Source organism: Primulina eburnea, chromosome 18 (genome assembly GCF_022965805.1).
Source record: "Primulina eburnea isolate SZY01 chromosome 18, ASM2296580v1, whole genome shotgun sequence".
NCBI lineage: Eukaryota > Viridiplantae > Streptophyta > Magnoliopsida > Lamiales > Gesneriaceae > Primulina > Primulina eburnea.
The window spans coordinates 6,978,498-6,992,673 of record NC_133118.1 but is presented as its reverse complement, the minus strand read 5'-3'; the positions used below and the strand labels follow the sequence as shown (position 1 = coordinate 6,992,673).

The following is a 14,176-nucleotide window of genomic DNA, read 5'->3' as shown; positions in this document are numbered from 1 at the left end:
GTACTTCACTGATGAGGTACGCTCCCGACTGACTAGGGAGTTTATGACGTCAAGACAGGGAGACCGTAGTGTGGCGGTGTAGAGCCCAAAATCAGTACGCGTAAAACCTAAATATTTATGTAATTGTTGAATTATTTATTTAAGTTTAAAATGATTTTTGTGATGCATGATTTATGAATTTTCATTATTTTAAATTATTTATGTTTATGTGATTCACGTTCAAATGTTTTCTCGAATTTCATATTTCAGACGATTATTTAATGCGAGATCGAAGAAAAGAGACCGTCGACTATCATAGTGATTTAAAAACGTGGTATTTTATTTTAAGTTATGATTATGGCATTTTAAAGGATTTATTAAGTTTTAGCATTTTAATAGCCTAATTTAATTATTAGGAGATTTTAAGATTTTTAAACTTTTAAAGTTTAGCAAGTGTGCATTTTCATTTTAAATTAAGAGATTTTATTTAAGTTAGAAGAGGGTTAGTATTTTAATTAACTTGTTAATTATTAATTAAGCAATTTTACACCCTTAAATAACTTAAAACTCATGCAAACACACACATTTACACACACAAGACACTAGGGGTGCTCAAACTTCGGATAAAACCGAAAAAACCGAACACTAAACCGAACCGAAAACCGAATTTTATAATTTGGATATAAATGTTAAAACCGAAATTAATTTGGTTCGGTTTCGGATTATAAATGTCAAAACCGAACCGACCGAAAAAACCGAAATTTAATTAAATTAATAATGTTATTTTTATTTTATATTATTTAATGAGATGATATTAGTGAATGAAGAATTATTTTGAAGAATACTTAGTTGATTGTTGTTTATGTAATTCATTTGTACTTTATATTTAAATATTTTACTAAGAAATCATTTAAAAAAATAACATATTATATCTCTACTATTTTATTAAGGTTGAGAGGCACATACAAACTGCCACTGCGGACACCAAATTTTAATTCACCATTTTACCCTTTCAACCTATTGCTTCACTTAAAAAATATTTCTCTCTCAAAACTCCACATCTCCAACAAACCACCTACTCTGCACGATTCTATCCGATTGATTTTCCCTCACAAATCTTCTATCCCTAAATTATCTGGAGGCTCACAAATATTCTCTCTCGGATCCCCAAAAATCTTCTCTATCGAAATTTCCTGGATTGGGATGGGCCAAATCCACATCTTCTCTCTCGGATCCTCACAAATCTTCTCTCTCGAAATTTCCTGGATTTCCACAACCTCCTACTACATATATTCGGTTGAGGCGTCCACGATCCGAACACCACATCCATTGCATTTGATCTCCACCCTCCTGTCTGCCGATTGAAATTCAATTTTCCATCGAAGAAATCGTAAGGGTCCGCTGGTAAGTACACAACAGCGTTCTTTTGCAATTTCTGGACATTGTCTCGATCCATCAATTAAATACGTAATTTTTTGCGTCAATCTAATTTCCCCAGATTACTGATCCACTTCATCACCTGTGACGGGTTCGTCCATTGTGTATAAATAAAGAGACAGAGAGATTTTAATCGTTGATTGCTGGCTTCCGCGTGGGAAAGGCGCGCATCTCCGTTCGTCTTCGTGATTGTTTTGCTTGGTAAGCTTTTGAAAACTAATCGTTTTGTAGTTTAATTTATCGTTGTTTCAACCTGATGCGCTGCGGTTTTTTTTATCATATAAATGTGTCTGAGATTGATAGTTTTATCACGTTTTGTTTTACTATTGTCAAAATAAAAGCAATTTGGATTCAAATTGGATATACGGAATACGCTTTTGTTTGCAGAGAAGCTTTGTGAAAGTCCAATCGATAATTTTTTTCATTTTTCTTAAGATTTTATGCTATTTCGTTGATTGTAAATATCTGCCATGATTTGAAAATATATTGTTGTTTGTTAAGATTATTCGCTGCGTTAGGTTAGAAGAGTTTGCTTTGATGTGTGGTTGTAGTCGTACGTTCTCAGTTCTCACATGTATTAAAATATTTCAGTTGCGTGTTATTAAAATGTCCATTACCAAGAAAAAACGAATCAAAACAGAATGGGGAAACAAATTGCTTATGACAATATATAACGTTCCTTTTTAGCCTTAGTCTTCTTTTTCTTTTGCTTGGGTGGCTGGAGCACAACTTTGACAGCATCATCGAATACTGCTTCAACACTCTTTTGGGAAAACATAATGGGGTAAATGAGTGAAGCACTAACTGCTATTATCGATTTTGCTTTGGAGGCCTTATTCTGCTCTGCAGAGAAACTCTCATGATCCTTTCCTGCTGTTATTGTTGCTATTGCTGTGGAGGTGAGTGCTAACTGCTAACCCTTGCATTTCTCACTTTCCATTTGTGTCTTTTATTCAAATTATGATTGAAAATTTAGAAACAAAGTCTGACCAATCAGTTTGAAATATAAATTTCTGTCCATGCATAGACTCAGCACAAACAAAATACCACTGTACCTTTGCCACCCAAAATAATTACTGTTGTTGATTACCACATGTTGGATTTCAGATGATTTGGGCTTCTCTATATTATTAGTAGTGTGCCTTTGATCTTTAAAAAATAAACTTTTTAAATTTGAAAATACATATATGAGTTACAAAATTATTACAATTATGTTCGAAAGAATAATGTATAGTATTATAAAGATATAATATTTGAAACTTATTGTATTTTGGATTTTAATACACAAAATTTGACTTTCGAATAAAAAAAAATGGTTTGTTTGAGACTAACCTCCCACTTCAAATCTTATACATGTTTCCACAATAGTTTATCCAATTACAACATGTTATCATCTTCTGACGTCAACTTTCTTCATCTATATCCTTCATTTTCGTTTAATCATCGCATAAATTTTCATTAATTTCTGTACATTGTATTGATTCTATGATTTTTTGAATTTTGTATTCATGTTTACCAATTGTCTTTGTTTTTAAAAATTTCATATGTTTAAAAAATTCATTTTATTTCATTGTATTCTAATTTCTTCCAGCGAGCTAAAGCTTCATCTCTTTGCCTATTTTGGATTGATTTTCGTGCATACATTTCAATTGTTTGAATCAAGAAAAATGTATTATGGTGTATGGTCAAAAAAATTTTCATACGAAAACTTTCATTTATTGATAATTATTCGTTTTCATCACATGTGTTTTAAATTTACAAACACATGTGCACTTTTATTTTTTTCCCCATATTTGTTCTCATATCTTCCGATTTTTTCTTCAATCAAATTTATAGGTTAAATCATGGATAATTTTATACATTATTTCAATGATTTAATTTCAAATCTTATATTCTTTTACCATATTTGTACGTCTCTTCATATTTTATATCATTGGTATTTTTATGATGATACATTACATATGTGATTTGTGCCATTAAATCATATATTTAATTGTTTAACGGTATGTATTTGTATACCCTTAAATAATCAACTATTTAAATTTGTGTTCTTTTGAATTTTTTCATTTCGTTCCAATGATATAATTACGTTTCAATTATATAATTACCGTTTTTCCATATTTGTTGTAAACACAATAATATTTTTTACTCTCACTCAAACATTACTAAGCTTAAATTTAACAGAATATTGTGAAAAATGCAAAGCAAAAACAATTCAGATATAAATTTTCAACAATTTTAATAACTATTGTTACAAATCATTCTGTAACTTAGTTGTGTATCCTACATCATAACTTTCTTCAACCATTTTTTTATATTATTTAATGTACATTGGTTGTTTTTCATTATATTGTTGCATTTCTTAAATGTTTCGTGGGTTACACTTCTTATTTTTATACCTTCTACATCATTTAAACACTTTAATTATAGGTTCACATGTTAATCCAAATAATATAAAAAATGGCATAGAATTAATTATAGGTTGGGGTATCATTTCATATATTCATTCATCCTCTCTGCACCCCAACAAAAAAAAAATTGTTGTTAAAAAATGTATATTTTATGTGTTGCTTCATGTGTTGGTCGTGAAGTTCATATAATTTACTAGCTCTATTTGCTCCAAAATTCCCTTTAGCCCATTGTTTTTCATTCCACCATGTTGCCTACAAGGTTAGTTTCAATCAAAAACGGAATTTCTTAAAAATCAAATATTATGCATACCTTTCTTCATCTCTGTGCTTGGCATATATACGTGTTGTCATGAATGTCGTGTTTCGACGGATTTAAATGATAATGACGAATATTATCAGGGGATTTATTGAAATCTTACGCATGCTTATGAACCTGATATATTCAACATATACTGAAGCATATACGTTTGTGATAATCACATATTTTCTCTTCTCTACTCAACACATTATTTCTTTTATAAATTCCAATCACGGTCAGATACTGAAACATGTTAGTTTGTGACTTTTTACCCTCAATCTCTCCCGTTGTTGGTTTTGATTTCCGAAATAGTTTATGAGCAATATTGGTAATAAATGGTAGTAAGAATGTGCTTCTATTATTCTTCTTGGAACCAAATTGAATTAGATAAAACCCAAACTCATTTTTAATATGTATGAATTACACAGCGCAAATACATAGTTCGGACGAAACAATGAGCAAGGGACACGTTATACTCTCAGATTTCGGCAACAAAGCATAAGGTTTGGTTTATCGAAAATTCTCTTAAAATTATTTCATATTTTCCACAATTCACACCGTATAACAATGTATATTATCTAATAATTCAAGTTTATAACTCATGCTTCCACAACTGTTTATCCAATTAAAACATGTTACCATCTTCTGTCATCAACTTTCTTCAATTTATATCGATGTACTGCTGGTATATTCATGTTATCTACGAATGTGTTATTACATTTATTTAATTATTGGAATTTAAACATGTCGACACTAATATTTAATAGTTTTCTTCTAAATATTTACACAGATTTAAATACTATTTGGCTTTAATGTCTTCTCCTCCTATACGGGCTACTACTCATACGAGTCATACCAATCGCAATGACAATGAAAGACGTCAATTAAACACAGCGCGACGACGAGCACAAAGAGAATTAATGACACAAGCTGAACGACAAACAAATCTAGCCCGGCGTCGGTCAAACTACCAAAGACGTATACATAGAAGTGCACATGCTACAACTTCGAATCCACCGTTGAAATGACAGATTTTACTACACATTTGAATGATATGTAACATAAAATATGTAATGCTTCCTATTTATCAGGCATTATTTTCATTTTTATACTTTTAATTTTATATAACTCAATCACATATTATTATTTATATTATTATTTCATAAATTTATTTAATTATTCTACTACAAACATATAACTCTCTTATACATTTTTCAGTTCCCCTCAACAACAATTTGGCTACGACTACCACATCGCATGCAATAACAGAAACTGCTTCAAATCAATATGGTATATTTCATTTATGTCGTTTGAAATCAAACGATTTAAAATATTATATTATACGATATGCAAAACAATATTTGATACTACATCCACATGTCATAAATAAACTTATAATATTTTATTAATTTAACATTATCATTTCAATATTTTCCATATCTAATAATTTAGACAACAAAATAATTATTTATTTAACATTCATTTTTTATGTCAGGAATCACCACAACTATGATTGGACAAGTGTGTCGTATACAGACATTATCTTATCAATCGATGACATCAAATTTTGAGCAAGGGAGAACAATCAATTCAGATTTTGATTGATTCTGTTTTTCCTAACATGATAAATCATGTTAACGATGAAAACTATATGGTTGATAGAGCCATCATCACACCAAAAAATGTTAATGTCGACAATATTAATCAAATGCCCATTATGAGGTTTCCTGGAGAGGAAAAAGAGTATACCTCTTGGGATAGTGTAGAAGACGACAATCACAACCTCTTTCAAGAAGAATTTTTGAATTCCCTTTGTCCAAGTGGTTTGCTACCACATAAAATCATATTGAAAGTAGGAAGTCCTATCATTCTCTTGAGAAATGTTGCTCCCGAACTTGGACTATGCAATGGAACAAGATTAATATGCCGCAGTCTTGGTAGAAATTTTATAGATGCTGAGATCATAACAGGTCCTCACAACGGTACCAGATTCTTTCTACATAGAATGCCCTTGAAAAGTGAAGATAATTCTGGATTACCATTTGAGTTGACACGTCGACAGTTTCCCATAAGGCTTAGTTTTGATCTGACAATAAACAAAGCACAAGGTCAAACAATCCCAAATATTGGCATATTTTTGCGTAACCATGTGTTCAGCCATGGTCAGCTATATGTGGCACTTTCAAGAGGAGTCTCACAAAATTCTACCAAAATTCTGGTAAAAGATTGGAATTTAGAGCGTCAATCTGGAGTATTCACAAAAAACGTGGTTTTCAAAGACGTATTGCTACCTAATAGAGAATAATTAATTGTGAGTAAGTCAACTCTCTTTAATCTAATTTTTTTTAAAAAAAACATTTTGTACAAATAATTACAATAATAATTTGCACATGTTTCATGTTTCAACGCTAGAATTTGGGGGATGCTAATAAATTCCATTATCTACGTTCAAACACATTCATCTACAAGGGCCACCATCTATACATGTTTTTATCTCTGCCCATAATTATCTATTTCTCATCTTCTAACTTATCAGGCAACACGAATAACCATTTTTTGCATTGCTACTATACTTTCTATATTTATTGAATCAAATTCAAACATTACTTGGGTATTGCCTAATCGATAAACATATTATTTATGATTATTTGATTGTTGGCTTAATTTTAATTTCTTTGCTGATTATGAATTGCTTTGGCGTTTTTTTTTTCCTCAAAAGCTGAAGGCTACTGGTATCAAACAAAGTATTTGTATAAATGACATATTCAATTCAAAGATCAGATCTACTCGCTCCCATCTTCATCTGGTTTGTTTTTAACAGTGAATTTGTTTATCACCTATCATTTATTATGTTGCATTATATTAATGGTCATATCATATTCGTCTGTTTGTTTTGATCTTGCAGGTGAGATAATATATTTATTACGAACTTCATGATCTTATTATGTAATCACTCACATATTCTCAACAGATTGAGTTTCTCAAATATGTTTAATCTTTGGACTCCCTTGCTTCTCATGGATCAAGTAAATTTTTTTTTTACTGTCATGGGTGTGGTAAAATCATGAAAGTTTATTATATTAACCTCATATATTCATAACACACGCAACGCGTGTGCCTCGGTTGCTAGTTTTATAATATATTTATATTATTAATTTAAATAATTGTATCAAAACCGAAATAACTGTGGGGACCCGGACGCTAATCAAGTTCTTAATCATTATTGGGACTAATTAATCAATCATAAAACAGGGTCTAAATTTTATTTATTTTTTTAAATACAAAGCGGAAACGTAATGTAATTTACTCAAATTACATATTAAACATGAACATACAAATCTTGTGTTATCTACAAGAATTCAACTAGGTTCAACTACATATCAGTGCTGAATCCTATGTTGCTTTGAAGCCCGGATCTCCACGCTATCTAATCTTCTCTCATCCTCTTCTTGACCCTGATCCAGCCCCACCTGTTGTCATGCACACTTACAAAACAAGACAACAGCCGGATAACTCCGGTGAGATATAAATATCCCAGTATAAACAATGTAAACATGCAGTCATATAAAAGCATATACGAAAGCATATAAGGATTATTCATAACATGTCTCAAATCAGAAACATAAATACATATCAAACATTCAATAATCATGAATGGTATAAACAATGTAAATCAACATGTCATATCAGACTCAACTCAACCGACGCGTCGTCTCAGACTCGACTCAACTCTAACCTAGGGATCCCGATGTCTAGATATAGGTAATTATATCGAATCTCAGTCGATAGGAATGAATCAATCCCTAAACGGCATCGATATAATTCATATATCAGTATCTGGGCGAATCAGCCGCAGAATTGACGACTCAGTCAATAACTCGAGGAATCAGCCGGTAACTAGGCGAATCAGCCAATAATCAGACAACTCAGCCTGTAATTAAGCGAATCAGCTTAAGTTTAGACAAATCAGTCAATCACCAGACTAATCAGCCGGTGACTAGGCGAATCAGCCTATAATAAGACGAATCAGTCAATAACTCAACAACTCAGTAATCAATACATGCAGTCAGTATCTAAGCAAATCAATCAATGACTAGCGAATCAGCAGTCATTACATGCAGTGGCTATAAATCAATAGAAAACAATCATAGGTCTCATCAATTGCAAATATCAATGCTATAAATGACAGTATGTGATTTAGGGAAACTCGAGTCAAACCTCACTCGAGTTGTGCAATCCCAACTCAACATTAATTTATACCTTTCTTTCTGGTACTCTGGCTCTGTCGAAGTCTCGAACCCCAAGCCTGTCAATACTCAATCTGACAATAACAATATCGAGGGTACGGTATCAATACATCATTCAATCAATACTGGATATAATTAGAATTCAGTCAAATTCTGTTTCAACAACATAACGGCATAATCTCAATATATCCAGCCATACCATATCAGTCAGATATCAATTACAACGTCTCATAATCAATAACAACTCAATTCTGATATCAAATCGACTCCAAAACTACTCCGAAAATCATAACAATTTCATATGGTATTTGTTCCTTAGTCTGGTTTCGATTATACGATGTCTAACATGACAAGAACATCATATATGAATCATATCAGATTCTGACAATACCATAATTTCGAAACATATCAAAACGTAGCAAAACTTACGTCCAGTTGTAGCCTACGTCGATAGGAACACAGTATCGCAGTCGGATTTAAAATCTAACGGACGGATTGATCACAAATCGAATTGAATGTAATTCCCTCCGGAAGCTCTCATTCTTTCCTTTGAAATCTCTGAGGAAAGTTTGCATGTATATATATATATATATATATATATATATATATATATATATATTTATATATATATATATATATACACCAACGTTGCACAATACACCACATGTCGATTTTTCCTTCTGCATGTTTCGCGCTCGGGCGGTTAAAAATTACCGCTCGGGCGCGGAAGTCTCTGTCCAGATCCTCAACCGAACATCTCCTGGCGCTCGGGCGGTAATATTCTACCGCTCGAGCGCCAAACATTCTGTCCAAAAATTAAAATTGGCGCTCGGGCGGTTCTTTTCTACCGCTCGGGCGCGAGATGTTCGGCCTAACATCTTGAGATGTTCGGTTCAACATCTTGGCTTAAAATAAACCAACGCCCGGCTTTGTCATTTGAGTTCGTATAACCTCAATCACGTCAATTAATCAACGTCTGATTACATTAATTAAATCTCGGGCATTACATTTCTCCCCCTCTTAGATCTGAGTTCGTCCTCGAACTCGCAAACAATTAATTCAGATATATCAGAATAAATGGATAACAGAGTTTATTCAGAAACTCATCTCAATGAATCTATTCTGAAATCAATCTCCCAATACTGACTATACAACATCCGTATATATCAATCAACAGCTCATAACAAATCAACACCATTAGCTGTTATCGAAGCTGTTTATCCCAATCAAGGATATATTCAATCTTCAGTCTTAAATACCAACAGTCATCGTCCGACGTGGCATATTAAGTTTGTCTCATCTGAGCTGTTTTCATCTTCTTCTAAATCAGCTTCACTTTTCAGTCATATCTCTGATCATTTCAGATCCAATTTCAAGAACTTCAGAGATATCATTCAAATAAAGAGAGGATCCACACCTTTTTTGCGTACAACACTTCTAAAGGAGCCATCTCAATACTCGTTTGGTAGTTGTTGTTGTACGCAAATTCACCAATGACAATAAATCATGTCAAATAGTGCTAAAATCTAGCACTACAGTTCCTGGATATTCTCCAGTATCTGGATAATTCGCTCTGATTATCCGTCAATCTATAGACGATAGGTGAAAGAGTTTGTGATCTATTCTGCCAAAATACAAAATCAACCAAAAAAAATCATGGTATGATATCGTCAATTTAGGTATTCAGTGCAGTCTAATCACTCTGCTGATACATTCTATGGTGGCATTCTGATCTTTCTGACCACTTTTCTGACATCAATCGGTGTCATTGGGTCATGTTTGTACGTAATCTGGTACAAACTGATAGCTATAGATTGAACAAGCTGTTAATCTTAATCATATCATATTACACAATCTGTAAAATGACGGTAATTTCATTACAAAGGCTATAGAAATGTACTCCCATTTCTATTTAGAGCTTCACAATTCTGTAATAACTCTTCTGATTTCTATCTTTCTATCTTTTTTGTTAGCGATTTATACATATCAGTACAATTTCTGCCAACATTTCAATACAATTCTTTTATAACTGATCTCATCTGTCTATATCACCACTATCTGTTCGAATACAATACAATCTCAATCATCAGACTGAACACACAATCCATGACTGTAAGCTTCTGACAATATCTGTTCTTTCTGATTCGAACTATTTGATATATACAATTCAGTTAGTAACATAAATTAAAGAGGAAATACTTACCTGGTATTCGGCTCTGACTATCAATATCAAGCTTTACTGTACAATTCTGACACATCTGACATCACAGAATAATCAATCTCATACAACATACACAATCACATATCTGCTACTCTGATCGACACTCTGTTCTGACTATCGATATTAAGTTCTAAACATTCTAATCAGCTTTTTGAACTGCTAACGTTTCAACATCAGCTCTGGTTCGGACGGTACAATGTAATCTCCATTGTCTACAATCTGTCTCAAACACGTATTCAGAATAAGCATCAATATTCACTCAGATTCAAGGCTAAAATCAATCTCTCTGATTGGAATCAAATCTGAAGTCTTATCAGAGAAAACATCAAGAACTTTCTTATCATTGGTAAATCAGCCAATGATAGACTCAACTTCAGTAAATCAACTGAATACATAAGGAGTCATTCTGCTCCTTTCTGTAATAATCGAGTCACAGCTAGTACGAATATCAAAGAAATTCTCAGTCTATAATTCTTATCGTACAATATTCATCTCTTGGTCATCTCAGGTCTGATTCTCACCATCTTCTGGAACTAATCTATGGTAGTTTTGTACTTGATCAGCATATCCATATCAGTAATGCAGTTCCAAAATCATAGAACACTAGTACAATACAGGCTATCACACAATCTAACTCGATCTCATTCTCATCCTACTGTAGTATACAAGATCTAACAGAAATCACTAATACAAGATCTTTTCCCAAAAGAACAGAAACAAATACTACAGTAACTAGGGATTCAACAGATAATGCATGCATCAATGCAAATTTTTTAGAAATAAGAGTATGTGAAGCACCGGCATCACTCAATACATATGCAGGATAATCAAACAAATCAGTTACCTGCAACATCACCATCTGGTGCTTCCTGAGCCTGCTCCTCGGTCAAAGCAAATACTCTGGCCTGCTGTCTAGGAGGTGGGCCAACTGTCTGGCTTCCTCCTGGCCTCTGCTGTGACTGGGATGGTGCTGGCTAAAATTAAGGAACGGCAGCTGATCGTCTACTTCCTTGTGCCGCTGATCCAGATGATTCGGCTCCCTGGAATCTTTGGGAACCCCTCTGTGGACACACTCTGGAAAAATGTCCCTGTTGTTTGCAGAAGTGGCAGCTACCAAGTACTCCTTGGCATTGCTCAGTGGTATGTCTCCCTCCACAATTTCCGCAGTAAACGCCGGTATAACTCTGCTGAGAACCACTAGAGCTAGAAGAACTGCCGCCAGACTTCTTAAACTGCTTTCCTCTAGCCTTCAGAAAATCTTTTCTTCCACCACTGCTACTACCGCTCTCGAATCGGGGAGGTGGTTGCGGTGGTCTCGACACTGGAGGAACAAATTCAGCTCCTCTCTGCCTTATCAGGCCCGCCTCAGCGCCCTTTGCTCTATTCATGGCATCAGCAAAGTTATTGGGTCGCCCTGTGTTCACCAAGGTAAATATATCGGGATTCAAGCCATTGATGAACTGATCGGCAACGGCTTCGTCATTTTCAGACACATGTGGAGCAAACTTCAACAAGGTAGAGAGCTTGGTCACATATTCTTCAATGTTCAGCTGACCCTCGCTGCTCCAAGGCCCTCTTCATTGTAACCCACCAGCTTTGTGCAACATCCAGCAACTGGTGCCCAATCAATTTAATCCGGCGCTCATCACTGTACTCCAGTGAATCAAACAGCAACTCAATGCTACCTAACCAACTCTCACACTCGACTGATGTCTCAGTACCTTTCAGAGTGGGTGGTTTGAATGACTGAAACCTCTTCATCAAGGTTTCCATCGGAGTCGGTGTTACATCCATGGGAGGATTCGATGTACTACCCTGTTCTGGTATTCGTCTAGGAGGCATATCAGAAACTCAAAGGATTAGTAACCCAATCCAACACATCTGTTTCAATTCAGTCTCTCCTCCGATCATCTTACTGCTGATCGAGAATCAATTCAGATTCGTTCTCAATAATACATATTACAAAATCAAATCAGATAAATCAAGTAACATGTATTATATAGAGCAGTACAACATGCTAGCATTCAAAAGCAGGAAAGAAAACCTCAATCTACCCCGCTCACTAGCCTCTTCTATCTCAATCTCAAGAATCTACAGTTCTAGTACCTACAGCTCTGATACCACCTGTTGTGGGGACCCGGACGCTAATCAAGTTCTTAATCATTATTGGGACTAATTAATCAATCATAAAACAGGGTCTAAATTTTTTTTTTTTAAATACAAAGCGGAAACGTAATGTAATTTACTCAAATTACATATTAAACATGAACATACAAATCTTGTGTTATCTACAAGAATTCAACTAGGTTCAACTACATATCAGTGCTGAATCCTATGTTGCTTTGAAGCCCGGATCTCCACGCTATCTAATCTTCTCTCATCCTCTTCTTGACCCTGATCCAGCCCCACCTGTTGTCATGCACACATACAAAACAAGACAACAGCCGGATAACTCCGGTGAGATATAAATATCCCAGTATAAACAATGTAAACATGCAGTCATATAAAAGCATTTACGAAAGCATATAAGGATTATTCATAACATGTCTCAAATCAGAAACATAAATACATATCAAACATTCAATAATCATGAATGGTATAAACAATGTAAATCAACATGTCATATCAGACTCAACTCAACCGACGCGTCGTCTCAGACTCGACTCAACTCTAACCTAGGGATCCCGATGTCTGGATATAGGTAATTATATCGAATCTCAGTCGATAGGAATGAATCAATCCCTAAACGGCATCGATATAATTCATATATCAGTATCTGGGCGAATCAGCCGCAGAATTGACGACTCAGTCAATAACCCGACGAATCAGCCGGTAACTAGGCGAATCAGCCAATAATCAGACAACTCAGCCTGTAATTAAGCGAATCAGCTTAAGTTTAGACGAATCAGTCAATCACCAGACGAATCAGCCGGTGACTAGGCGAATCAGCCTATAATAAGACGAATCAGTCAATAACTCAACAACTCAGTAATCAATACATGCAGTCAGTATCTAAGCAAATCAATCAATGACTAGCGAATCAGCAGTCATTACATGCAGTGGCTATAAATCAATAGAAAACAATCATAGGTCTCATCAATTGCAAATATCAATGCTATAAATGACAGTATGTGATTTAGGGAAACTCGAGTCAAACCTCACTCGAGTTGTGCAATCCCAACTCAACATTAATTTATACCTTTCTTTCTGGTACTCTGGCTCTGTCGAAGTCTCGAACCCCAAGCCTGTCAATACTCAATCTGACAATAACAATATCGAGGGTACGGTATCAATACATCATTCAATCAATACTGGATATAATTAGAATTCAGTCAAATTCTGTTTCAACAACATAACGGCATAATCTCAATATATCCAGCCATACCATATCAGTCAGATATCAATTACAACGTCTCATAATCAATAACAACTCAATTCTGATATCAAATCGACTCCAAAACTACTCCGAAAATCATAACAATTTCATATGGTATTTGTTCCTTAGTCTGGTTTCGATTATACGATGTCTAACATGACAAGAACATCATATATGAATCATATCAGATTCTGACAATACCATAAT

The 14,176-nt window shown here is 34.2% G+C and overlaps 1 protein-coding gene and 1 long non-coding RNA gene across 3 annotated transcripts; both read left to right on the top strand.

Annotated features, from left to right (window-relative positions):
• Positions 1 to 1,111: 1,111 nt before the first annotated feature.
• LOC140819933 (uncharacterized) lies at positions 1,112 to 3,195 on the top strand. Of its 2 annotated transcripts, none has more exons than XR_012115313.1 (3): positions 1,112 to 1,383; positions 1,478 to 1,617; positions 2,155 to 3,195. It is a non-coding gene; the product is annotated as an uncharacterized lncRNA (long non-coding RNA). The 2 variants fall into 2 exon arrangements; XR_012115312.1 differs by having other exon boundaries at positions 2,141 to 3,195.
• A 2,551-nt stretch (positions 3,196 to 5,746) lies between these two features.
• Positions 5,747 to 6,430, top strand: LOC140819084 (uncharacterized). Its single transcript, XM_073179095.1, has one exon. The coding sequence runs from the start codon at positions 5,747 to 5,749 to the stop codon at positions 6,428 to 6,430; it is 684 nt and encodes a 227-aa protein (XP_073035196.1).
• Positions 6,431 to 14,176: the final 7,746 nt, after the last annotated feature.

Bases quoted from the DNA above. Each gene is read 5' to 3' on its own strand.
- LOC140819084 (XM_073179095.1), top strand. From the start codon at position 5,747: ATGATAAATCATGTTAACGATGAAAACTATATGGTTGATAGAGCCATC.